This window comes from Lissotriton helveticus, chromosome 6, assembly GCF_964261635.1.
Source record: "Lissotriton helveticus chromosome 6, aLisHel1.1, whole genome shotgun sequence".
Classification (NCBI taxonomy): Eukaryota; Metazoa; Chordata; class Amphibia; order Caudata; family Salamandridae; genus Lissotriton; species Lissotriton helveticus.
The window spans coordinates 70,174,806-70,200,054 of NC_136067.1; the positions used below are offsets into that span (position 1 = coordinate 70,174,806).

At 46.9% G+C, this 25,249-nt stretch overlaps 1 protein-coding gene across 2 annotated transcripts in view; it reads right to left on the reverse strand.

The window, feature by feature from the left end:
- Positions 1-25,249, reverse strand: part of RNF8 (ring finger protein 8) — a 181,466-nt gene that overhangs the window by 90,549 nt on the left and 65,668 nt on the right. For both annotated transcript variants that reach the window (XM_078647374.1, XM_078647375.1), the window contains exon 4: positions 12,590-12,652. In XM_078647374.1, the coding sequence (XP_078503500.1) occupies positions 12,590-12,652 (63 nt within the window). The remainder of the gene's footprint in view (positions 1-12,589; positions 12,653-25,249) is intronic.

Genomic DNA, 25,249 nt, shown 5'->3' on the forward strand with positions numbered 1-25,249 from the left:
CATTCTGGTCAGTGTGAAGTAAGTCAGGCATGGCTTCCAGCGCTCATTGCTAAGATTTTACTTAGGATCTTATAATCACTGCTCAACATGACCAGAGGTCTGTAAGAAGTGACCTCAAGCAGGTTGCGCCCCTGTCTTGGGAGAGAGACCAAGAGAGCCTCACGCATAGACTAGGGCAGTACTCTGGGAGCAAGGACGGATATTACAATTCTCCCAGCTTCAGGACCAGCAGGCTGCATAGTTCGTATAAAATTTGTCAAACCATTGATTTCAGGGGTGTTACAAGATGGAGAGTCACATATGGCGCATAGGAAGACTTGTTCCATCATCAGTCATTTAGCAAGTCTATGTGCAGCAGGCACCACTGGCAAGGCGATCGGGTGGAGGAATACAGCACTGTTGGACTTTAGTTGAAAGCCCCACGTAATTCACTGCTCGATAGTGGGTTTAGAAAGCTACATGTATAGCTTCCTGGGAGTAGACAACAGTATCTGGGGAAAAATAGAAGGCAGCAGTGTGAGCAGCAGCAGATTCTTCACGAATCAGCCATACCAATAATTACTTTGACTTATCCCCCTCCGCATGTACCATGGCCTGGAACACATTGTAATCGATGCAATGCAACGACTCAAGCAGCCACAAGTTTATTAACTTGTACAGGGCAGATCCATCCGTCACTGCAGCCTTCTCCAGGCCAAGTAAGGAGCCCTCAAGTTGACCAAGCTCCTGGTTAACCATGCCACACGCCCCAATGATTAAGTGTGTACCAGGGGTCTCTAATGTTTTCTGTAGTAACAGCTACTATGTTCAATTAAAATCAACTCAAGCTACTTGTATTCAAACACTATTAGCTTAGTGGCCTTCTTATGGAACATTATCAGCAGTAATGTAAACAAAAGCTTTGTCAATTTGGAATGCCTTTATGTGGGGTAATACATAACAGCCACAACAGTAATGCTAATGTCACCAAGGTAATATTAGTAATAAGTCCCCTCATTGCCAAATGATTCAAAACTCAAATATCAGTCCTTAATACATTTTGGAAATTCAACCAAATTTCTCCAAACATTTGCTTATGAGTTCTGAAGATACACACACATTTTAGTCTAAAATAGACACTTTTCAATTTGGGTATACATATGTCAAACAAGCAAAAGCTTCTAATTTAGTAGGCCGTGCTGCACACAGGAGAACTACTACATGCAGCTGGGCCACTGTTTTAAGTGCATCCCATTCTTCGAGGCCGGTGGAAGCACTATTATTATTTTTCAGCTATGTAATGGGTTATAGTTACTTGAATTGTCTCGCAGAAGGCTTGAACTTCCAAAGTGGTGAGTTGTAGCTGCCAGGAAGGGTGTATCAGCCCCCCAGGTGTGTTGTAGAAACATAGGGTTGTGGTCAGCTATAGTCTTGTGTAGGTATCCACATTGAATACTAGCAGCTGTGTGGCAAGGAGACACAGGAAATGGTTCAGTAGGGCGTGGAGGTCAATAAAAGGAGCATACCTTAGCAACCAGTGTCATAAATATTGTGTTAGACAGGCTGCAGTATGCATTGTGAGTGTGTGTGTGTGTGTGTGGGGGGGGAGGGGGTGAAGATTACCTGTTAAGAGTGACAACGAATACACACTCAAACTCCCCTCTAACTATCCAGGGGAAGAGCGACCAGCAGACCAGCTGTTCAGAAAATTTAACTTGAAGCTATGGCCTCTGCATCCGGTCAATATGTACTGCCCAGCAAGACCTTGGTGCCATTACAGTAATACACATGCTATATTGGGCTGTACAATAGCAATGACCTCTCCAGCGTTCATGGAGTCTGAAATTGTGAATCCCTTTAAGCTTGAAGTAGCCCGTTTTCGTGATTGCTTGTCACTAGGGTTAGCTTAACCATGGTATAGATAGAAAAGACCATTAGGACGGTCAACTGGGTCCGACGAGGCCCCCCCACCTGGCGATCCGGAAGCTTCTCACCCATAGGTTCTCAGGGGGACTGGGCCTGACATCTGCAGCACATTACTGTCTAGCTTCACATCTGGCGTATATGCACCCAGGGTCTATGACTCACCATTATGGGTTGCGGTTTAACGTAGCCTCCCGGAGGACTCGTCAGGGCTACTTGCCCTTTATCTTCCTGGCCCCGCTGCTGGCGAGACTCAGAACCCCATGCTGACAGCCATGCACACTGCCTGGAAGCGAGCCCACAAGCTCCTTTCAGAGGACGCACACCTTCATGACAAAGTCCCCCTCTGTAATAACACTAGTTATAGCATGGGGGGATAGGGAGATCAATGCTCTATTGCGGTCCATGGCGCAGAACTGGCAAATTTACCTCCTTTGAAGCACTATGGGACGAATTTGGCCTGCCTCACACTCAATTATGGCGCTACACAAAACTGGGTCCCTGCCTACTGAGCAAACTGGATCCTCACCCCGGATCCGTCCTCCGTTCTCTAGTGCTCTTGCCTTAAAACCTGGGGGCACTTTAAGGGCGTGATGTCCGGATTTTACAACCTCCTGATCCGCCACCTCTACTCCCAGCCACAATCAATCAGCCTCAGGGCAATCTGGCAGGCTCACCTGCAGGTGGAGTATGAAGAGGACTGGGAGGAACTGCTTGAGGGCCTGGTCAGGGGAGTTTGGGAGGCCCAGATAAAGCTCAGTCTTTTAAAGATTATTCAAGTCTGGCACTAGACCCCAGCGCAGCTTCAGGCTGCGGAATTGCTTCCTCACTCTGCCTGCTGGCGTGCAACAATGCGTCCTGTAACATTGTTCATACTCCGCTAGATTGTTCTGCTGTCCAATGGTTTTGGATGGTGGTGAGGTCTACACTCTAGGAATCTATGGATGTGCCCTCACCATTACAAAGTCCCTTGATTCTCCTCCATGACCTGGCAGACCTACCCCAACTGACCCGCCATGCCAGCTACTTACTCGTCACCGCCCTTGCGACAGTCAAAATCTGTATCCTAATACACTGGTACTCCCCGCAGTTGCCAACACATGAGGAATGGCTCAAGACTATGTACAAGACCACATCCTATGAGGTTAGTTACAACTTGATGGATAAAGCAGAACTCTTTCTTCTCACATGGTCCCCCTTTCTGCAGGATGACCCCCACTACACCCCCCCTTTGTCACCCTGACTCCTCTATTCCTCTTTGTAGTCACCCACCGGTCTGCAGCTGTATCCATTCCTGCCCTCCAAGTGCACTGTACTAGGGCCTGCCCACCTTCTCTCTACTCACCCCCTTCGTCGTTCCGCCTCCCCCTTCTTCTTTATATATTGATTATGTTTGGTAATGGTGCTTGCACCGTTATTAGCATTGGCATTATACTGAGGGTCCATTTTGGACTTATATTTCACAGCATGTACTATGGTTTTCGGCAACTTTATTTCTGTCAATAAAAATAACAGGTTATGGACTATTGGGGAGTCCTGGAAAGCGGAGCCATCAGGGGTCGATGATCAGTGGGAGACCGTTCCAGACATGTCCTACGATGTAACCCAGCAACATTTGGCAGCACAAACAAAGCCTATTTGAGAACCTGTATTTTGAGACTCTGTAGGCCGGAGTAGACCTGTGCGGTCCTCCTACCAGCTCACCCCTCTGCTGCGTGTCGCCCCAGCTGCCAGTTCCCTTTCATGTTCTGCTGGTTTATTGCTACTCTACTCGGCTGCCTGCATAGCCTTCAACTGCTACATTGTATCCCTTAGAGACATTTAACATTCTATCTGCCTGCACAGCAAATCTGTTTGTATTGGCAGTAAACCATTTCATTGTACCTTTGCTAAACGTATCTTTTTGCCGTTGCACCGTTCTGTTCTGTGTACGGCTGTATTTTTATTTATTTTTACTCTTTCCGCCGCCCGCTTTTCCCACTGTAATCACTGCTCCTTTCCCTCCTGCTTCCCACACCCCTACCCCGCAGCACCTACTCATTGGAGGGCCAGCACTCCGAAGGCAAGCCAGTCTGTGTCCATACACACCCAGCACCAGGAACTCGGATTCTTTCACTCCACGTAGCTAGGTCGTCACAGACCCCCTAGCCCTGGATCTCAGGTGCATTGACATAAACTGCTGCAAATCTTTGCTGCACCACCAAAGGACTGTTCTCCTGTCAGGACTGCCGCTTCAACTGCAACATCAAAGCAATTAACAATGCCGGAGTCAATACAAACACAACTGTGTCCACCACGCCGATCGAGAGTGCCACGGCAAAACTCCACTGCATTCTACTCAATGTACGATCGCACTGCAAACACACCACAGAGAACTGGAACATGTTTTCATCCCTTATCCTGGACATGATCTTTCTCACAAACCTGGCTTTATTCTCGCAACCACGCCGGACATCCCCATCGCCACCCCGAAGACTACAAGATAATACACCAGGACTGAATAAACAAACGGGGAGGTAGAATTGCCATCATCACACACAGGGACACCATCTACTGCACGACCACCTCAGGCGACTTGACCCCGATAATGGATCATCTCAACTTCCAACTCCACGCAGATGGAAAAACCACCATCAAAGTCACCCTCGCCTACAGACCACTAGGACCACGCCACATCTTCAGTGCCATCCTGGACGACTTCATACCGCTTGCCATCGACTTCGAGCACTACATCTTCCTAGGTTTCCTTAACTATTACCCCAGCAACACCATCACAACTGACCTCCTGGAAAGCATGAGCAACATCGGGTTTAAGCAACTTATCACCAACCCGCTCCACATCGTGGGACACATACTGTACCAGATTTTCACTTCCAGTGACAGTCAAATACAACAAAAATCTCACAGCTCAACTGGACCAACCATTAAAGCATCCACTTCACCATCCCAGGACCTACCAATACTGGCACCATGTGTCATAGTCCCATGGTCTAAAGTGCTAGATGTTATTTTAAGGCTTGTAATGCTGGTCCATAGATGCTACTGTAATGCTTGAGCAGTTGTACTCCTAGTGGTAGCACTGCTCTATTGCTTCTGCTACAAAGCCCATGTCTTATACTGTCTCCTATGCATGCTGCGTGATATTACGCGGATGTACTGCATGTGAGCTCTACAAAACTTATGGATCGCAGTCAACGTGATTGCACCACTTCCTGGTTCCAGCTGTGTTCTATTTGCTGGCAAATAACGGCACATTCAATGTGGCGACGTCGTTTCGGATGTGGTCTTGGGCATGGCCATGGCCTATTTAAACCACACTCGACCACTGATTCATGCTTTGTGTTGTGAATCAAAGGAAGACACATAATTGATCCAGAGCTCCGTTTACCCTGGCTCTCCTGAGTTTGGTGACCTGCGTGGTTTGTCTAGAAAAGGATCTGCAGCTGCTCCCAGCCTCAAGGTACTCTGCAGGAGCTGCAAGTAGTGGGATTCCGGCATTTGCCTCTTCTTCAACTTGGATCCAAGAGTCTTTCATTACTTGTGCAACGTAATCATTGTTCCTTTCCTTCGTCCTTCCCACGCCCTGCCCCCAGCAACTACTCAATGGAGGGTGCAACGCGCCATCTGCACGCAAGCCAGTCTGTGTCCATCAATGATTGGACCACGCCCCACGAGAGGGACCCTCATGCCCCCCCCCCAATCTCCCCCAGCTACACGGCCACAGACCTGGTGCATCAACAACTGCTGCACATCTACTCTGCACCACAGAAGCGATACAGAAAAGGGGGTGGTGATGAACAGAGTGTCTGAATTAAGCAGACCACTCTTACCCAGTCCAAAGATCAGGGCTTGATCCATCACCGTTATTTATCTCACTGCCCCATCCCAGCTCAGAACCTGGCTATATGCAAATTAGTCTGTCCCTGGCCCAGTGCATCATGGGAACAGGGCAGACCAAACTACCAAGCCAATTCTTCACCAGAAAGGAGACAAGCTACCGGGGACCGGTTTCTGGCATTTCAGCCTCTTCGGCCCGGCTTGCTTGAATCCTGATGGAGCAGTGAGAAAGGGACTCATGTCTGAGTATACCCTGCCACACCTATAGTGGCCAAAAACGATACAGAAAAGGGGGTGGTGATGAACAGAGTGTCTGAATTAAGCAGACCACTCTTACCCAGTCCAAAGATCAGGGCTTGATCCATCACCGTTATTTATCTCACTGCCCCATCCCAGCTCAGAACCTGGCTATATGCAAATTAGTCTGTCCCTGGCCCAGTGCATCATGGGAACAGGGCAGACCAAACTACCAAGCCAATTCTTCACCAGAAAGGAGACAAGCTACCGGGGACCGGTTTCTGGCATTTCAGCCTCTTCGGCCCGGCTTGCTTGAATCCTGATGGAGCAGTGAGAAAGGGACTCATGTCTGAGTATACCCTGCCACACCTATAGTGGCCAAAAACGATACAGAAAAGGGGGTGGTGATGAACAGAGTGTCTGAATTAAGCAGACCACTCTTACCCAGTCCAAAGATCAGGGCTTGATCCATCACCGTTATTTATCTCACTGCCCCATCCCAGCTCAGAACCTGGCTATATGCAAATTAGTCTGTCCCTGGCCCAGTGCATCATGGGAACAGGGCAGACCAAACTACCAAGCCAATTCTTCACCAGAAAGGAGACAAGCTACCGGGGACCGGTTTCTGGCATTTCAGCCTCTTCGGCCCGGCTTGCTTGAATCCTGATGGAGCAGTGAGAAAGGGACTCATGTCTGAGTATACCCTGCCACACCTATAGTGGCCAAAAACGATACAGAAAAGGGGGTGGTGATGAACAGAGTGTCTGAATTAAGCAGACCACTCTTACCCAGTCCAAAGATCAGGGCTTGATCCATCACCGTTATTTATCTCACTGCCCCATCCCAGCTCAGAACCTGGCTATATGCAAATTAGTCTGTCCCTGGCCCAGTGCATCATGGGAACAGGGCAGACCAAACTACCAAGCCAATTCTTCACCAGAAAGGAGACAAGCTACCGGGGACCGGTTTCTGGCATTTCAGCCTCTTCGGCCCGGCTTGCTTGAATCCTGATGGAGCAGTGAGAAAGGGACTCATGTCTGAGTATACCCTGCCACACCTATAGTGGCCAAAAACGATACAGAAAAGGGGGTGGTGATGAACAGAGTGTCTGAATTAAGCAGACCACTCTTACCCAGTCCAAAGATCAGGGCTTGATCCATCACCGTTATTTATCTCACTGCCCCATCCCAGCTCAGAACCTGGCTATATGCAAATTAGTCTGTCCCTGGCCCAGTGCATCATGGGAACAGGGCAGACCAAACTACCAAGCCAATTCTTCACCAGAAAGGAGACAAGCTACCGGGGACCGGTTTCTGGCATTTCAGCCTCTTCGGCCCGGCTTGCTTGAATCCTGATGGAGCAGTGAGAAAGGGACTCATGTCTGAGTATACCCTGCCACACCTATAGTGGCCAAAAACGATACAGAAAAGGGGGTGGTGATGAACAGAGTGTCTGAATTAAGCAGACCACTCTTACCCAGTCCAAAGATCAGGGCTTGATCCATCACCGTTATTTATCTCACTGCCCCATCCCAGCTCAGAACCTGGCTATATGCAAATTAGTCTGTCCCTGGCCCAGTGCATCATGGGAACAGGGCAGACCAAACTACCAAGCCAATTCTTCACCAGAAAGGAGACAAGCTACCAGGGACCGGTTTCTGGCATTTCAGCCTCTTCGGCCCGGCTTGCTTGAATCCTGATGGAGCAGTGAGAAAGGGACTCATGTCTGAGTATACCCTGCCACACCTATAGTGGCCAAAAACGATACAGAAAAGGGGGTGGTGATGAACAGAGTGTCTGAATTAAGCAGACCACTCTTACCCAGTCCAAAGATCAGGGCTTGATCCATCACCGTTATTTATCTCACTGCCCCATCCCAGCTCAGAACCTGGCTATATGCAAATTAGTCTGTCCCTGGCCCAGTGCATCATGGGAACAGGGCAGACCAAACTACCAAGCCAATTCTTCACCAGAAAGGAGACAAGCTACCGGGGACCGGTTTCTGGCATTTCAGCCTCTTCGGCCCGGCTTGCTTGAATCCTGATGGAGCAGTGAGAAAGGGACTCATGTCGGAGTATACCCTGCCACACCTATCGTGGCCAAAAACAATACAGAAAAGGGGGTGGTGATGAACAGAGTGTCTGAATTAAGCAGACCACTCTTACCCAGTCCAAAGATCAGGGCTTGATCCATCACCGTTATTTATCTCACTGCCCCATCCCAGCTCAGAACCTGGCTATATGCAAATTAGTCTGTCCCTGGCCCAGTGCATCATGGGAACAGGGCAGACCAAACTACCAAGCCAATTCTTCACCAGAAAGGAGACAAGCTACCGGGGACCGGTTTCTGGCATTTCAGCCTCTTCGGCCCGGCTTGCTTGAATCCTGATGGAGCAGTGAGAAAGGGACTCATGTCGGAGTATACCCTGCCACACCTATAGTGGCCAAAAACGATACAGAAAAGGGGGTGGTGATGAACAGAGTGTCTGAATTAAGCAGACCACTCTTACCCAGTCCAAAGATCAGGGCTTGATCCATCACCGTTATTTATCTCACTGCCCCATCCCAGCTCAGAACCTGGCTATATGCAAATTAGTCTGTCCCTGGCCCAGTGCATCATGGGAACAGGGCAGACCAAACTACCAAGCCAATTCTTCACCAGAAAGGAGACAAGCTACCGGGGACCGGTTTCTGGCATTTCAGCCTCTTCGGCCCGGCTTGCTTGAATCCTGATGGAGCAGTGAGAAAGGGACTCATGTCTGAGTATACCCTGCCACACCTATAGTGGCCAAAAACGATACAGAAAAGGGGGTGGTGATGAACAGAGTGTCTGAATTAAGCAGACCACTCTTACCCAGTCCAAAGATCAGGGCTTGATCCATCACCGTTATTTATCTCACTGCCCCATCCCAGCTCAGAACCTGGCTATATGCAAATTAGTCTGTCCCTGGCCCAGTGCATCATGGGAACATCACCACCCCCTGTTGTAAATAATTTTGTCCACCCTAAGCGTGGAAGGGCATACTCAGATGTGAGTCCCTTGCTCATTGCACCATCAGGATTCAAGCAAGCCGGGCCGAAGACGCCTGAAATGGCAGAAACCGGTCCCCGGAAGCTTGTTTCCTTCCCAGTGTAAGAATTGGCTTTTGTAGTCTGGTCTGCCCTGTTCCCATGATGCACTGGGCCAGGGACAGACTAATTTGCATACAGCCAGGTTCTGAAACTGGGATGGTGCAATGAGCTAAAAAACGGTGTTGGATCTAGCCCTGATCTCTTGACTGGGTGAGAGTACTCTGCTTAATTCAGAGACTCTGTCCATCACCACCCCCTGTTGTAAATAATTTTCTGCACCACAGAAGGGCTGTTCTCCTGCCAGGACTGCTGCTTCAACTGCAACACAGAAGCAATCAACCGTGCCGGAGATACTACAATCACGACTGGGTCCACCACAGCACAACTCCTGTGCATTTTACTCAACTAACGATCGCTCTGCAAACACGCCACAGAGATCTGGGACACGATCTCATCTCTCACCTCGGACTAATCTTCCTCACAAAGACCTGGCGGAACCCTGAAACCATGCCAGACATTTCCATCTCCATCCTGAAGGCTACAAGAGAATGTCAGTAAGCACAGCAACGAAAAGGTAAAGCGCTGAACATGGCAAGCAAGCACTGTGCTCTTGTAACTCCCTGAACTAGCAGCAGCACTAATACTCAACCTTTAACTACCATTTGGTAAAGCAGTGGAGTCAACTAGTGAACACAGGTAGCCAGAACAAACACTTGTGCTTGAATAAGCGCATTGTGCATTTTCGACCACGTATTGACGCACACAGCCGCTACAGGACATTAGCCATAAATGCGCAGGGCGCGCATGGTCTCATTCTTCCATGAATACCGCAAGAGTGATGTAACTGCCGCCTTTCTTGATTATGTGCCTCAGTCCAGAGATGCCACGTACATATAGTGGTGATGTGTCTAGCCTCATGTACTTTTTATATGAATGTTGATTGGCAGGGATTTTGATTGTTTGCATCTCTTTGCAGTAAAAACTGCAGTGTCACACAGCCCAGGCAAGGCCACATCTGTATAATGTTTTTTTATTTGATTGCATGCATCTCCTAAGCACCTAGACGCAAGGGTACTGTGGGTGCGTGGTGGTTACCATATACATAGTTAAGGTAGCAGTAATTACTGTTCCTGATCTTTAAGGTCGACAACAGGATAACAAATCGGACAGACGACATCTGGAAGGCCCTCCTCCCTGCGCTTTATCGATAATACTCAGATTCCCTAACAATCAGAATGACAGGTAGGGCTTAGCTGGTGGGTCCATTATAGTCTCTGCAACGTCATGGTGCACACCGACAGGTAAGAATGCATCACTGTACCACAACACCATGCCCCTCAGTGCCACACATAGAAACTGTAAAAAGATATCAGAAGACAAATGAAACAATGCTCTCAAACAGTGCTTTGAAACACAACAACCTTCTGGACCCCTCTCAATCTTGATTCTGTGCGAACCACAGCAGCGAAACAGCCCTAATCACAGCAATCGATGAAATCAAGGACCTCCAGGACCGTAGAGAAATGGCAGCCCTCATCTTCCTGGCCGACTGCGACAGTCTTTCATCACATCTTGATCAACAGACTCCACCACATCAGAATCCAGGGAGACACCCTCAAATGGATCACATCATATCTCACAGGAAGAACCCAGAGAATCTGCCTCCTACTGTTCACCTCGGAACACAAGATGATCATCTAAGGTGTCCCCCAAGGATCATTCCTCAGCCCCGCCCCCTTCAACATGTACACGACCCACCTGGCCAACACCGTTAGATAGCATGGATTTAACAGTCTCCTCTGCCTACGACACCGAATTCATCCTCTCGCTGTCAGAACACCCTCTCCACTACCAGAGCCAACTTTCACAGACGAATGAAAAGCGTTGTTGGTTTGATAAAGGACAACTGTCTCAAGCTCAATACGGACAAGAGGGAAGTCCTCATTTTGGAAACCCCTTGCCATGGAACAGCATATGGTGGCCTTCTGAACTTGTCCCATCCCCTGCCCGAGAGATCACACCTTCAACCTCTACATCATCTTGCACAGCAAGTCATCCATGAAGAAACAGGTCAATACAGTTGCGTAAGCCTGCTTCCACACCATACGCATGCTCTGCAAGATCTTCAGGTGGCTCTCAGTCAACACCAGAAGGACCGTCATGCAGGCACTCGTCACCAGCAGACTGGACGCCAGGAACACACACTATGTCGGAATTACAGCACACCTCCTGAAGAGACTCCAGACAATACAAAACTCAGCAGCCAGGCTCCTCCTCAACATCCCCAGACGAACGAACCCACATCACACCTCACCTCAAGAAGGTGCACTGGCTCCTGAAACATAAGAGATGCCAGTTCAAGAAGTTGACCCATGCATACAAAGCCCTGCACAATGAAGGACCAGCACACATCAAACGCATGACCTTCCACCAACTGACCAGACACTTACGACCTGCCTCCCTCTTCCTAGCAGACACCCCTGATTCTGCTGAGGCAACAGCAGAGGACACTTCTTCTCACAGCTGGCAGCCAAATGACCTTCTCCTGCACCTCAGGACCGCCTCATCAATTCAGGATAGGACTCGAGATTTAGCTGTTCAAATGAACAGATCACCATAAAGCAGTTAGCAACGCTTTACATATCCTGATTCAGGTTGGGGGGGCGGAGCCAACGAGGACAACCAGCATGGTGATCCGACTGGACCCATCACAATAATGGATATATTTCATCACTCTTCTTGGTAAAATAATTTAGGGGCACTTCATGACTACACGGGTTCTTTTCAGCACACAGAGGTCAGCAGGAAGTTATTCCTGGACAGCAGTACTTAGTTTACCTTCAAATTACCCTTAAGATCCAAATACACAGGTATTCAGTACCAGGTTGTCAGCAGCATTCTTTCATACATACAACTACTCTGTTATTACATACCCTTTAAATACACTTTTGTTTATAATTATGTCAAACATTATACTAAAGACCTGGTCATTGACTTCAAGAGAAGCTTAAAATACTGGTACAAAGTAAACAACGCAAATTTCCTCCATTCTTTTTTAGTGAAATTCTCCACATTGAAAAACTGATGTAAAATCAGTCACTGTGGTTTTAGGTTTGGCTGGAAGATTATTTTTTACTTTCAAATTCACCTCCCAGTCACGTACTTCCACTAATTTTTCACAAGTGGCTAAAAATCCTCCATACTCTTCCTCCCTCTTCTCAGCTCAACATTATGTTTATTTCAGGTAGCTACATGTTTTGTTTTTGACTTCTGGGAATTCTCTCGCCATGTACCATTTTCCTGAAAGAATTCAACAGGAATAAGGTTTTAACGTTTCTATTTCACTTTCAGCATTTCCTAACAATTCTTTCCAGTTTATCTAGATGATTATCACAGGAGAGCTGAAAAAAAGACTTCACTTCATCCCCTCCCCTTTTTTTTTTTGCTGTCCCAGATTTTAAAGAAACAAGTCAGAGCACTTGTGCCTCTACATAGGGTTTGGAAGCATAAGAGTGGCAAAGCATTAGCGTTCTGTTCACTTACCTCCTGCAGAGCTTGCGCAAGCTGGTCCTTCAAGTGGTCATCCCCCTCTGAACTGCTACCACTCTAGAGATAAAAAGAGAGAATAGTTTTCTATGGCAATTGCTTTGAGTATTGCGGTCATGGTTTTCAGTCTCAACAATTCCGGTTTTCGTACAGAACCATGCTGCATTTTGAGGTTCTACAATGGACAAAAGAAAACAAATATACAAGTCACCTACCAAAATATTTGCAGCTTCATGGCATGCATTATTATCATAGATAAGCAATTGATATTATTTTTTTTTTTTTTTAAGTTCCAAGATTTAGGCATTTGCACAGTAAAAAAAACAAGAAGTCCACACACGGACTATGAGCAACACAACCATTTCCATAAACACCCTCACAGCTGGCAACAGCCCAAAGGAAAGACTACTGCAGTGAAAGAACATTTACCCCCTTGCCCCGCAGCAAAATAGATAATCGACCACATCCTCGTGAAGTTCACATTCATGATTAACGTATGACTCTGTTCAGATAATCCATCGTCAAATTTTCCCTGCTAATTGGTGAGCTGCTCATAGCTTATTTCTGTTGTCAATGGCCTAATCCCAGAACTTGGAATGCTTCCCTGTACAACTGAACCAAGCCCACTGTCGCTACTATGTTCAGACAGAACAATGCAGTTTTCTGTCTGCCAAAATGTGAAATTGCACATTCTGCACTTGGTGAAGGAAGGATCATAGACCCAACTTCATTACCTTAAATCCCAGAACAATAATGTAAACCCCTCTGTTTTGGACCAAAGGCTGTTAGACAAATTACCCAAATGTACTGCCCAGTCCAGGAGAGACACCTCAGTTACCAGGATACACGAGACAGAAGTCTGGATCGTTGTCGATTTACAGCGTTGGCTTGATTCATACACCAACATAATCCAAGTACATAGAGAGGGGCTGACAGGACATCCTTTAGACACCAATACCGGTTCTATTTCTCCTGAAGCATCAATGATGCAGCCAAATCTGCAGAAATGCAATAGGTAGCAGATAAATTCGTGATCCAATGAGACTAAGAAGGTTTAAAACGGTTCTGGCCGTCTCACAGGAAAAGGTCAAGAAACTCTCCACCGACCTGCTCTGAAGAGAGCACTTCTTGTGTTGTACGCGATCCAACATTGCCTCATGAGCTGAAGCACTGGCAAGGAAGATGTAACATTTCCACACGGAGACAAAAGCAGAGTTTGCATCAAAGCATGACCTACACATTAAAGACTGTGAGACCACATCCCTGCAGGAGAAACTCTTAGGAACCGATCATCTAGGTAGGGTTGCAAAAATGGCCTTGCGATGAAGATGAGGGAGCAACACGGCTATCAGTTTTATGAACACCATCAGAGCTGACAACTCCTCGAAGGGAAGACCTCCGAATTCAAAGTCTACCGACCCCACCAAGAACCTCATTTTTGTGTGCCTCCGTGACTGAAAAATTAAAATACGAAAATAAATGAATACAATAAAAGCACAGCAGCAATGCAGGTTTCTCTCAGCCTTGCAGCACATGTGCTACATGGCCTGCAGAAGTTAAATATTCCATCGCATAGGTCAGATACAGCACACAGTAGGGCAAGCTTCCCTCACATAGACAAGTGCAGCAGGGGCAGCAACACAGCAAAGCACTGAACATCTGGGGCCTGTAACAACAAGTCCCTGTAGCACAGTTAGAGCTTCCATTAGTTTAGAGAGAAGCTAGAGACTCTGTAGAACTAATGTGAGTAATACTTGACTTTGGCTATACCAGCTGCAGAAGGTGGCCACAGCCTCACCTCATGTTTTTAGTTTGAAAGCTATGCTCAGAGTGAGCATGTGCATGTTTCGTGTTTCTCAGCGCCCCTCTGTGTCAGCCTGTAGGCTGTATGTGGCAGCGCTTCCCCATTTACAAAGGATGCCATTGGCTTTTAAAAGACCAGTGGATCTATTCTAGTACAGTCCCATGCCTTGTGATAGGGCTATAAGTGGGGTGAAAAAAGTGCGTTTGGGAAAAGAGGGGGGGGGATCTGAAAGGGGCGGGCCTACATAAGGGTGGGGCTTAAATATATGCACTAAAATTTGCTAGAGTGCCATAGAATCACAACTGGAACTAGCATATGTGACCATTGATCGGTTTGTGCGTCTGTCAGAGATGGCAAGGATCGGATGGCCACATAGTCTGTACACATTTTTGCCCCTGGCATGCACTGAGAGAAAATCGCAATGCGTTCTGCCTCAATCAATTGTGCCCAGTTAAACACCTGGATGCGAATCAGTTAAATTTATGCACAAGAGTAATATACTGATGGAAAGTAAAACAGTCAGTGACCAGGTAATTCATAAGGGAAGATTAAATAAAGCATGTGAAATATAAGCAGGAACAACATGGATTACCGTAACTTCTTTTACACTCTTTGTTCAGAAATCGATCACTGTTTTTGTATGAAATGTTAAGGACATGAAAACAGGGCCCGAAACAGACCAGTTTTAAGGTCCTTTTCAAATTACTACCAGGTCTGTGGACTGGAGAGACTGCTCACTTAAAGCCCTGCCTTGTGAAGAGCTCCTTAGACAACATGTCACACATGCAAGCACAATGCACATATCTTTAAAGACACCAGCTGTCAGGCACTGCTGCTGGTTGCTGAAACACGGTGAGAGGGTAGCAGGTTTTAGAAAGGTATGAAGTTACTGTCCATCCTAAATGTGGAAATATTACAGGTAAGCACAATGCGTTTATATTCCTTTAAGGACCTCATCTGCAGAGTACCGCAAGGCTCTTTACTCAGCTCCTCTTGAAGTATACGGACACAACATCAATTCTTACACCGTCGACACCCAACTCATTTTATTCCTCTTAGACGACACCAAGACCAACAAAGTAATTTCAAAATGAACATGACCAACGAGGCCAACTGGATGAGAGGCAACTACCTCAAACTCAATGCTGACAAGACAGAAGTATGGATTTCAAGCAAGAATAACCAACCTTGGGGCTCCACCTGTTGGCCCACAGAACTAGACCCCACACCCTCGCCCTTTGACCACCTTAGAAACCTGGGCATCATCCTGGACACTAACCTCACCATGAGACAACAAATCAATGCAGTCACCTCCGCCTGCTTTCATATACTTCGCATGCGCAGAAAAATGGTCTAATGGCTCTTTCCCGACACCAGAAAGACTCACCCAGGTCCTCATCACAAGCAAACTAGTCTACAGCAACATTCTCTACTACAGCATCTCTGTACGCTTGCTACACAAGTTGCAAACCATCCAAAACGCAGCCGCCAGACTAATCCTCAACCTTCTTTGCCACATATACATCACACCTCAACTCCAAAACACAACACTGGCTTCCCATTCTGGAACGCTGTCAGTTCAAGATGCTCACCCACGCCTACATGGCTTTTCACAAGCAGGGTCCAACCTACCTCAAACACTGTCTACACTTCCACCAACCAACTAGAAACCCCCGCTCTGCATCACTCGCCCACACCTCCCGTTATCCATAGAAGCAAGACACAACATCCTTCAGCGAGCCTTCCACTTAATCCCCCCCTTACCCTGGGGGCTGACCCCTTTCTATGCCACTTGGTGGCATAGTCTCCTCCCGGGCGTGGCTTCCTCTCAGTTGGGGGAGCAGCGCGGAGTAATCAGAGCCCTTCACAGCAGGCTTTCAACCTCTCTGAACCAGCGAGCTGGGCACTTGCCAATGGCAAAAATCGTGGCCTAATTATTAACACAAACATTAGTGATGCTGCCCTGGCTCCCTCTCCCTTATCTCAACCCCACCCCACCTTCCCCCGGACTTCATCCTTGGATAATTGAATTGTTCTTTCAACCATAAACAAATAATATTTTAGTAATGTTCGTAATTTTTGGAACCACATCCTTGAGGGGACGAGGTGCTGACCTCTGGCTAATCCACATTGGGGTCCTTGCTACCACCCTCATTGTACTTAGTAGACCCCCCCCCCCCCCCATCCTCTACACCTTATATTTCTGGGGTGTGCACCTAACTATTGCTTCAACTCAGCTATGGATCAATCTGACTTTCAGGCCTCCGACGAGCCTACTAACGTGGATGAGTTCAGACAGGGGGAGGAACTAGCTGAGGCATTAGACTAATCAGTTCAACACTCCGTGAACAAGGCCCTTGCCCTTCAACTCGTCGCTTACTAGCTTTGCATGATCGTGGAGCGAGTCCCTATTTCCTCCCCTTCCTACCCGCCTCACCTCCTCGAGTCCTCTTCAGGCCCCTCTCGGGTGCTCCCTCAGTCTCAAGAGGATAAACCTTCCCACACAAACACTTCTGCCCATCTCTGCCAATCTTTTTTGATGGACCACATTTACGGAACCCCTACTGGCTCGGACCCCCCTCCACCCCTTCCTCTAGTCCTCTTTTCTAGGTCAGCGACACCCAGGTCGACCCTTTCCTTCCTCCTCAAACAGTCCATTTGAAAGGAGTTGTACCACCCACCCCAACCCCCTCGCAGGATTTGTCCCAGTCGGATCTCCTTGACTTTGACGCACAGGACATTGTTCACCCAAGATCTAACAATTGGACCCCGTGACACGAAGTTACCACATACATGCATGCATGCATGCCCACCTAGGCAAAGGATCCGACAAGGAGGTACGAGCTAGGCTCAGGACCGACCTTGTCGGACAAGGCCTCTGACACTACTGAAGTTGATAACATGAATACCTTTCTTAAAGTTCTCCAAAGTCACTAAAAAGACATTGATAAAGCCTGGTGGTCTTGCCAGGATCGCTTACTGGATGTCACTGGACAGCTGCCAAAGATCCAAGAGATGGTGATTGATGCTAAGGAAAAAGGGAATTCTATTGATCCAGAGGTCTTGAGTGGGTGGGCTCAGCGTGCCTTTGCCAAGTGGGCAATCCCAACTGTGCCAGATCTAAGGAACGCAGGAAGTCAATCCTTGTGCGCATAGACCCAAACTGGCCTCAGCGGAAGTTGGGTCGGTCGCCAACGGCGTCCTTTTTGGCGATCCTTTTTATCAAGGACCGTGGGCAAATTTGTTAATACTTTCACAAACCTGGACAAGACCCAATCTTCTCTCAAGAGTCTTTAATTCTAATTCCTGGACTTGGGGCTGGTGGTGGAGAAGCGCCTTCTCACGAGATGGTGGAAGGCGCACGATCCGCCAGACGCACAGGCGTGGACTTCTTCCCTCCAGGCGTGGGCTCGGGCTGAGTAGACCGCCATACGAAGGGAGGAAACGCTGGGACTTCGAAAGGAACCTATAGCGGGGGGAATACGGGGAGGGGGGTGAGATGAGGGTTGCAGTATGATTGTGGTTTTGCCGCTGTAGTTACAGTTTCCCTTATTGTGGTTTCATAAATAGTTCATCTGTATTTCAGTCCAAACTGGGAGGGGGGGCGGGGGACTACCCAGAATTTTGCGAATGGGATAGAGCCTAATGCATGGACCTTCATGGACAGTCCCGGAATCTTTACCCGGTTAGGAACCCCACGATCTAGCTAACTTTGGGCGACTACCCCAGGTTATAGCAGTTGCACAACCTAAATACTGTGAATCGAACATGTAAAATTATTATGTTTGTGAATATCTGATTGCCGTGTCCAGGAAGTTGTGCTTATGTGGATGATGTTCCTTTTGTATTGTGAAAGTCTGGGACCTGGTCGCAACGGGTCCCTCCCTGCTCTCAGTCTTTTTCCCTTCCAGACCAGGCAGTCATAGACAAGGAGATATGGAGTTCTGTTAGACAAAGGTGCCATTTCCCTCACATCTATGCAGCCAGGTGGTTTTTGCAGTAACATCTTCTTGGGCCCCAAGCGTGGTGGGGGGAGGGAGGGAGGGTTAACAGGATGGTGCTCAACCTCCGGGACTTCAACAACTGGGTTTGTTATCACCATTTTTAAAACAGAGGGCATTCACCTCCTCAGAGAAAGTAACTAGATGGTCCAGCTCAACCTGAAGGATGCCTACCTCAAGTTCCGGATTTTCCCTCCAATTTCAATGGCTGAACGCCTGGTTAAAGTATTCAGCTCTGCCTTTCAGTCTATCTTCCACCTCTTGGTGTTTCACCAAGTTAATGAAACCTGTGGTGGAATTTTCACAAGCTGGAGGCATGCGTATTATAATTTATCTGGATAACATCCTTATTTTGGCTCAGGACAAAGAGCTCTTTCCATCACATTTGAACATTACCAGCTAGCTTCTCCAACAGCTGAGTTTCCTCCTAAAGTTGGAGTAGTCCTGGTTAATTTCTTCACAGTCGACAGAGTACCTGGGTTTCCAGATAGATTCATTGAAGGTGCAATTATTATTGCCCCATCAGAAGGTCAAGGATATCAAGAGGGAATTGAAGTGTCTTCTATCCAAGTAGGTAATATGTCTGAGACAGGTGGCTTGAATAGTGAGGTTGCTTGCATCCTCCATTCAAGCCATTTTTCTGGGTCCCCGTCATTATTGGGACATGGAGGCCTGGAATGGTAGGGCGGTTTTCGGTTCTCAGCCAGATATCATCAGAGTCTGATGTGAGCATTTGGGGCTAGGGAGCCCACTGTGGTTTGATCTCCAATGGTTCGGTGGGAATGGGGGGAGCATTGGAAGAACTTCAGCTCCATATCAATCGCATGGAACTCCTGGTGGATTCTTTTGCCATCGTTGGCATCCTTCTGAGAATGGAAAATGTATGTGTTGGTAGTCCAATATGTCAACAAATTTGAGGGCACCAGATCTCACATGTTATCGGAGATTTGGCAAAGAAGTTTGGCATTTTTGTCTGCAGATCAAGTTCCCACCCACCACCCCATGGAGATCAAACTATAGTGGACTCTCCAACCCCACCTGTTCACATCTGACTCTATGACCATATCCGGCTGAGAAACTGTTCGATTATGCTCGTAGGTGCGCTTTAATGTCCTGTAGAAGTTAGCATTCGCTACGCCATTTCAGGTACTGTTTGAAACTAATCCTGTTTGATTCCGAGAAATGCCCCTTGTTAAGTTTAGTTTCTGTAACGAGTAACTGTTTGTGCCAGTGCATAGCTGTCCCTCAATAAAGAACCTCTCCCACCTGTCTGGCAGTTTGATCACAGCCCAGGGTGGAAAAGCCTTGAAAGTGTTCTGAACTGTGCAAGATACAAAAGTAGAAACCTTTTTTTGTCTTTATGCTGTTCACCCATATCTGCTGGGAAAATTCCATGGGGTGTGTGATTAGTTGACCATACAATGCATATAATGTATCCCTATGCTTACTGTTACTCAGTTCCCTATGTAGTACGTTCACAAGACTGTGCAGACAGAGCCCCACTCTGAGCGTATATAATAAAAGATTATTGGTGTATATTCTCCACGGTCTCTCTGACAGTTCATTTGGCATGGAAGGCCGAGAGGTAGTCCGGGGTGACCCGGGTGGCCCTAAGTGGGCCACTTCCTTCAAAACGAAAATCGCCCTGCCTTTCCAGGCCTCCATGTGCCTCAAACACCATTCCATCTCCAGATCTCTGTGTTTGCAGAACATCGGTCAGGTCATTCGAACGCTACTGCAGAATGGAATTCCAGATTTCTGAAAGATTCCAGTGATTGAAGGTTATTTCCCCTCATTTTTCAGTGGCTTCAAAATCTATGGGGTTCTATTTCTGTCAGATATGAACCTTCTACTTTCCCAAATCTTCACTTGGAGGTCAGACCCTCTGGTCTGGGCAACCGATGTCTTCCTTCAAGACTGGAGTCGCAGATTAGTGTACGCCTTTCCCCCTCAAGTGGCAGCTCAGGTGAGGAATCGGAGTGAGAATCTGGTCCTTCTGACCCCTTCCTGGAGATCTCAATCCTGATTGGACAGCCTCGTTGGTCTCTTCTGTGGGATGTAAATGTGGTGCTTAGGTTCATACAAGACTGGGAAGAGAACTCCTTTTGTTGTGTAAACAGTTGTCAGCCAAATGGACTACTCTGCTTTGTCTCATCTCCTGCCACAAAGTCTCAGCGACAAAGCTCTCAAAGTTGCAGGAAAAGTGTCTGCTCCGAAAGGAGTTTCTTTCCAACTTTCCAGTCTCACAAAAACATTTTCTAAATGCATTACCTATCCCAGCTTCCCTGACAAGCCACAGTTGTGTCGGTCAATGCCTTAAGGCATACGAGTTGGGAACCCGATCAATCAGACGTGATCCTTTGGGGCAACTGTTGATTGCTCTGCAGAAACCCTTTGGTCTGGAATCCTGGGTTAAATTGTTGCTTGCGGAAGCAAGAGTGGACAGGTCTGTGCTTGGTGCGCATTCAGTAAAAGGAACTATGGCATCTAAATCCTTTTCATTAGGTTCCCGTTTGGAGGACATCAACGGAGCTGCTGATTGATCATCTGACTCTACTTTTAAATGTTTTTACTATAAACCTATTGTAAAAGTTGCATCTGTGGTGATGGATCAGCTTTAAACAAGCATAGAAACTTTGGTCCGGACATAGAAGGAAAACTTTTCAAATATTTACATTAAGAACTTGCAATTATATCAATGATATAGAGGCAAGGATTATCCCACCGAGCAATTTCTAATTTATCATTTAATGAGACTGAGTTGCTGATGATCTTGTTCCTACCCTATGCAGTTAATTTGTGGTACATGGCAGAGGTCACTCCTCTCTCTTTTCTGTGACAGGTTCAGACCAAAAGCAGTGCCACGCATCAGAGAATGAAGGTGAAAAGTTTTCAGGTTTCCGATGTTGGCGACATTCTTGCCGGTGTTTAAAGAGCTTCTTCAATTACCTTCAATACACCAGCGTTGGATCACATACAAAGGACTAATGGAGCAATGGCCACTGGTTGAAATGTTCAGGTTCATGGTTAAGCTGTACACACTTTTGACTTGCAAAGGAAGAGGAGTCCTTGTGTCTGTAATATAAGGTTGCCGCAGGCTTTGGAGCATGGGGGTGATTGTCTCCCCAACCTGTCTCCGCTGTGGTGCAGGAGAGGGTACATTTCTCCATACAGTATGGAGTGGTCACGAGTTGGATACATTCTGGCAGGGGGTGACCAGGTGCCTGGATAAGGTACTGTCGTGGCAGATCCTGCGGGACCACTTCACTGATGACCTGCAGGGGGATCAATATAAATTGTCCTTACTTTACCTGGGACTGACAATTGTCAAATGAAACATTGCTACAGACCCTCCCCCCCCCCCCCCCCCGCCCGTTGTAGAAAGTGTGGAAGAGGGGGACGAACCACTGCATGGGATTGGAGATAGTGTACAAGTCAAGGGGCATCCCAAAATATGGAAAAGATAGGCAGACTACAATGAAATAGAATTGGAATCAGTCTGTCCAGTAAATCGCTGAATCGATGATGAAATCCAGGCATTCTAGTGTGATGGGAGGATCAACCAGGGGTGAGGGGACCGGATTGTTATCCGGGGTCCATTTATGTATAGTAGCAAATATGTGGGCGGGGAAGGAGAGGGTTCGGAAGGGCAGATTCATATAATTTATTTGTTCCTGCATCTTCCTTATAATGTAGGCCGTGTTGGAAGTCTTAAATGCAAAACCAATAAAAAGTGTAAAAAAACAAAAAGAAGAAGTGTACTCCGATGGTCTTTGACCAGGGCAAACCTGGTTTGTGTACCCGACCCACACTCTACCACGATCAGCGTCAAATTGCACATACATGCCAGTCTACCATGACCATTATTTATCTCTGGCACTTCATGTTTCTTAGTTATTTTTACTTGAAACTTTAAAAAGTCATATCTCTGGTTCTACTTATTGGCTTTATGTCATCTGGTTTATTACATTATACTCTGTTCAAAATAATTTGGTTTGGGATTTTTATTGAGTTTCATTTCGATTTTTTTTACTGTTTGGGTACTGCATAAATACTTTACACATTGCGCCAAGTTAAGGGTGTCTGCACTGCGCCATAAATATCTTGGGGTTGTGCTCAGGTTTATTTAATGACTTTAGTGGTTCACCCCGACATGGGTTGTGATTATTCCTTGAGGTGGGTAGTCGCCCTCACCAAATATTAATCTAATTTTTTACAGCATGCACTTCATAAAGGTGTAATCACCTAAAACACACACACTTCGCCTGCATGAGTCAGACCAAACACAACCTACATGCCATTTGTCACAACCAATTTAAAATATACATTGGCACTGTTGACGTTTTAGGATTGTATTGTACTGCAATTATATTGCTCAGAAATCTCTATTGTTCTCCAATTTTACTGCATTAGGAGACTTCAATCTGCATTTAAACAATGCTGCCTGTGCCCAGGCAATGCAGCTGGTCTCTTCTCTCGCTGGAGCTAATCTGTCTCAACATGACATACTTCCCACTCATAAAGCAGGGCATACCTTAGATTTGGTATTTTCCAATATTACGTCACTAAAGATGGAAGTGCTGATGCAGTTGGTCTGGTCTGACCATTGCCTAATTCCCTTTTCTTTTAGCTTGGCAAAACCCAGTCTGCCTGAAAGTTTGCGCTATTTTTTAAACAGAAAGGAAGAAGCTGATGGCTGAGTTCTTAGGTCCAGTTTTGTCAGCCAGCCAACCTTTACTGTCTATGGACCTAAACATAGATACTCTGGCCTTAAATAAATGGATCGTCGCTGCAGTAGAGTCTGTTGCCCCAGCCAGAGTCACTAAATCTATGAGAAAATCGCCCTCAGCCCCATGGTTCTCAGAGTCGCTTAGGACAATAAAAAACAGGTGCCAAAGCCTTGAACGACAGTGAAGGGTGGACTATGATACTACTGCAAAAATGATATACAAGAAATCCCTGAAAGAAATGCATAAATTGATGGAGGCTAGGAGGGCTCACATAGTGTATTGATAACGCAAATAAACCTGGTAAGGTAATTTTCAAGGTTGACGATTCCTGCCTCAATTCTCGTGAACTAGTGATTAATGCCCTGTCCTCTGTGGAACTTTGTGAGAGAATTTCGGATTTTTTTGATAATAAAATTCGTAAGGTCTACAATTCCTTTTCTGCAGTAGTTGAAACGGTCAAATTAGATATGATTGAAAGGAGAGCACCAGTGTCTCTTTTCTGAATTTGCTCTTATCTCCCAGAAGGAGGCATGGGCTGTGATCCGTGGATGTAAGTCAAGCTCTCCGGATGACCAGTGCCCCCCCAAATCGTGGCATGAATTGGCATGTGTTGTCCAAAATATGGAATACCTCCCTTACCTCCGGCATCTTCCCTGATTCTTGTAAACACGCCACTCTCCATTTCCCTGCTGCACGCACCAGCAAAAATGCTAGAAAAGGTAGTGCAGCAACAATTGGCCAATTTTATCAAGAGCCACAGTATCCTGCAAGATACCCAATCTGGTTTCCGTGCTGGCTTTAGCACTAAGATGGCGTTATTAGAAGATGGCGTTGGATTCAGCGATGCTGGTGCTCCTGGATTTATCAGCGGCATTTGACACAGTAGACCACTCAATACTGGTTCAACGTCTTTCGGACATCGGTGTTGAGGCAACAGCCCTGGCATGGCTGAAGTAATTCCTCTATAAGTGCACACAAAGGGTGGATTTACAACCATATCAGTCCGGCCGCAAGCACGTTTGGTGCATGGTGCTGCAGGGGTCGGCCCTAAGCCAGTTGTTGTTCAACATTTATGTGGCCCCATTATTTTCACTGATAGCCAACTGGGGTGTTAAGGTGATCTCCTACGCCAATGACACCCAGGTGGTTTTCCCCTTTAATGATCAGTCTGAAGATTCTTTTAAGAGTTTTAAGGGTGGTCTAAAAGATATTGCCCACTTGATGAATAACAACAAACTTAAACTAAATGCCGAAAAAACGGAAGTGATGTTTTTCGGTATAAACCAGCCCCCTGCTGCAGACCTTTGGTGGCCGGCAGAAATGCTCTCCCCTCACCCCAGTAGGCACTGCCAAAAATTTAGGAGTAAAGTGGGAGGCTGACCTATCCTTTTCAGCCCAAATTCAGCAGGTGACAGCTGCCTGCTTCGGCAGATTGAGAAATTTGCAAAAATGTGTACATCTGCCGCCTGTGAATTGCCGCCGGGTCGTAGTCCATGCCACAGTAACTTCTCGGCTAGACTACGCGAACAGCCTTTACCTGGGCCTTCCGGCCTACCTTGTTAAGAGGCTTCAAATGGTTCAAAATGCGGCTGCGAGATTGATTAGACGTGTTCCATTCCGGCATCATATCTCTCCGCATATCAAGGAGCTACATTGGTTGCCGGTAGCCAAAATAATCAAATTTAAGGCCTTAACCCTAGCTTTTCGGTCAATCCATGGAACTTGTCCCAGTTATTTGAAACAACGGCTAGGCACTTAAAGCAGAGGCACTCACTGAGGTCTAATTCTCAGAATCTGCTCTGCACCCAACGGTTAGGAAAGCTCGGATGGGCGGTAGATCTTTCATGCTTGGGGCATCGATGCTATGAAATTCTCTGCCTAATGTTTTGCGCCAGATCATCTCCAAACCACAATTCAGGAAAGCAGTTAAAACAAGGCTTTTTAGCCTAGATTAACTTTCTTGGAGCCACGGCTGCGTGCCACCTGTTGCTACAGCGCCAAGACACCCCCACTGGAGGTAGCTGTTCACGCTCTACAAATGGCTGTATTGTTATTATTATTAATTCCATTTATACACTGCTTACTGCCTCCGGATGTTCTTACTACCCGCGACGAGGCACTC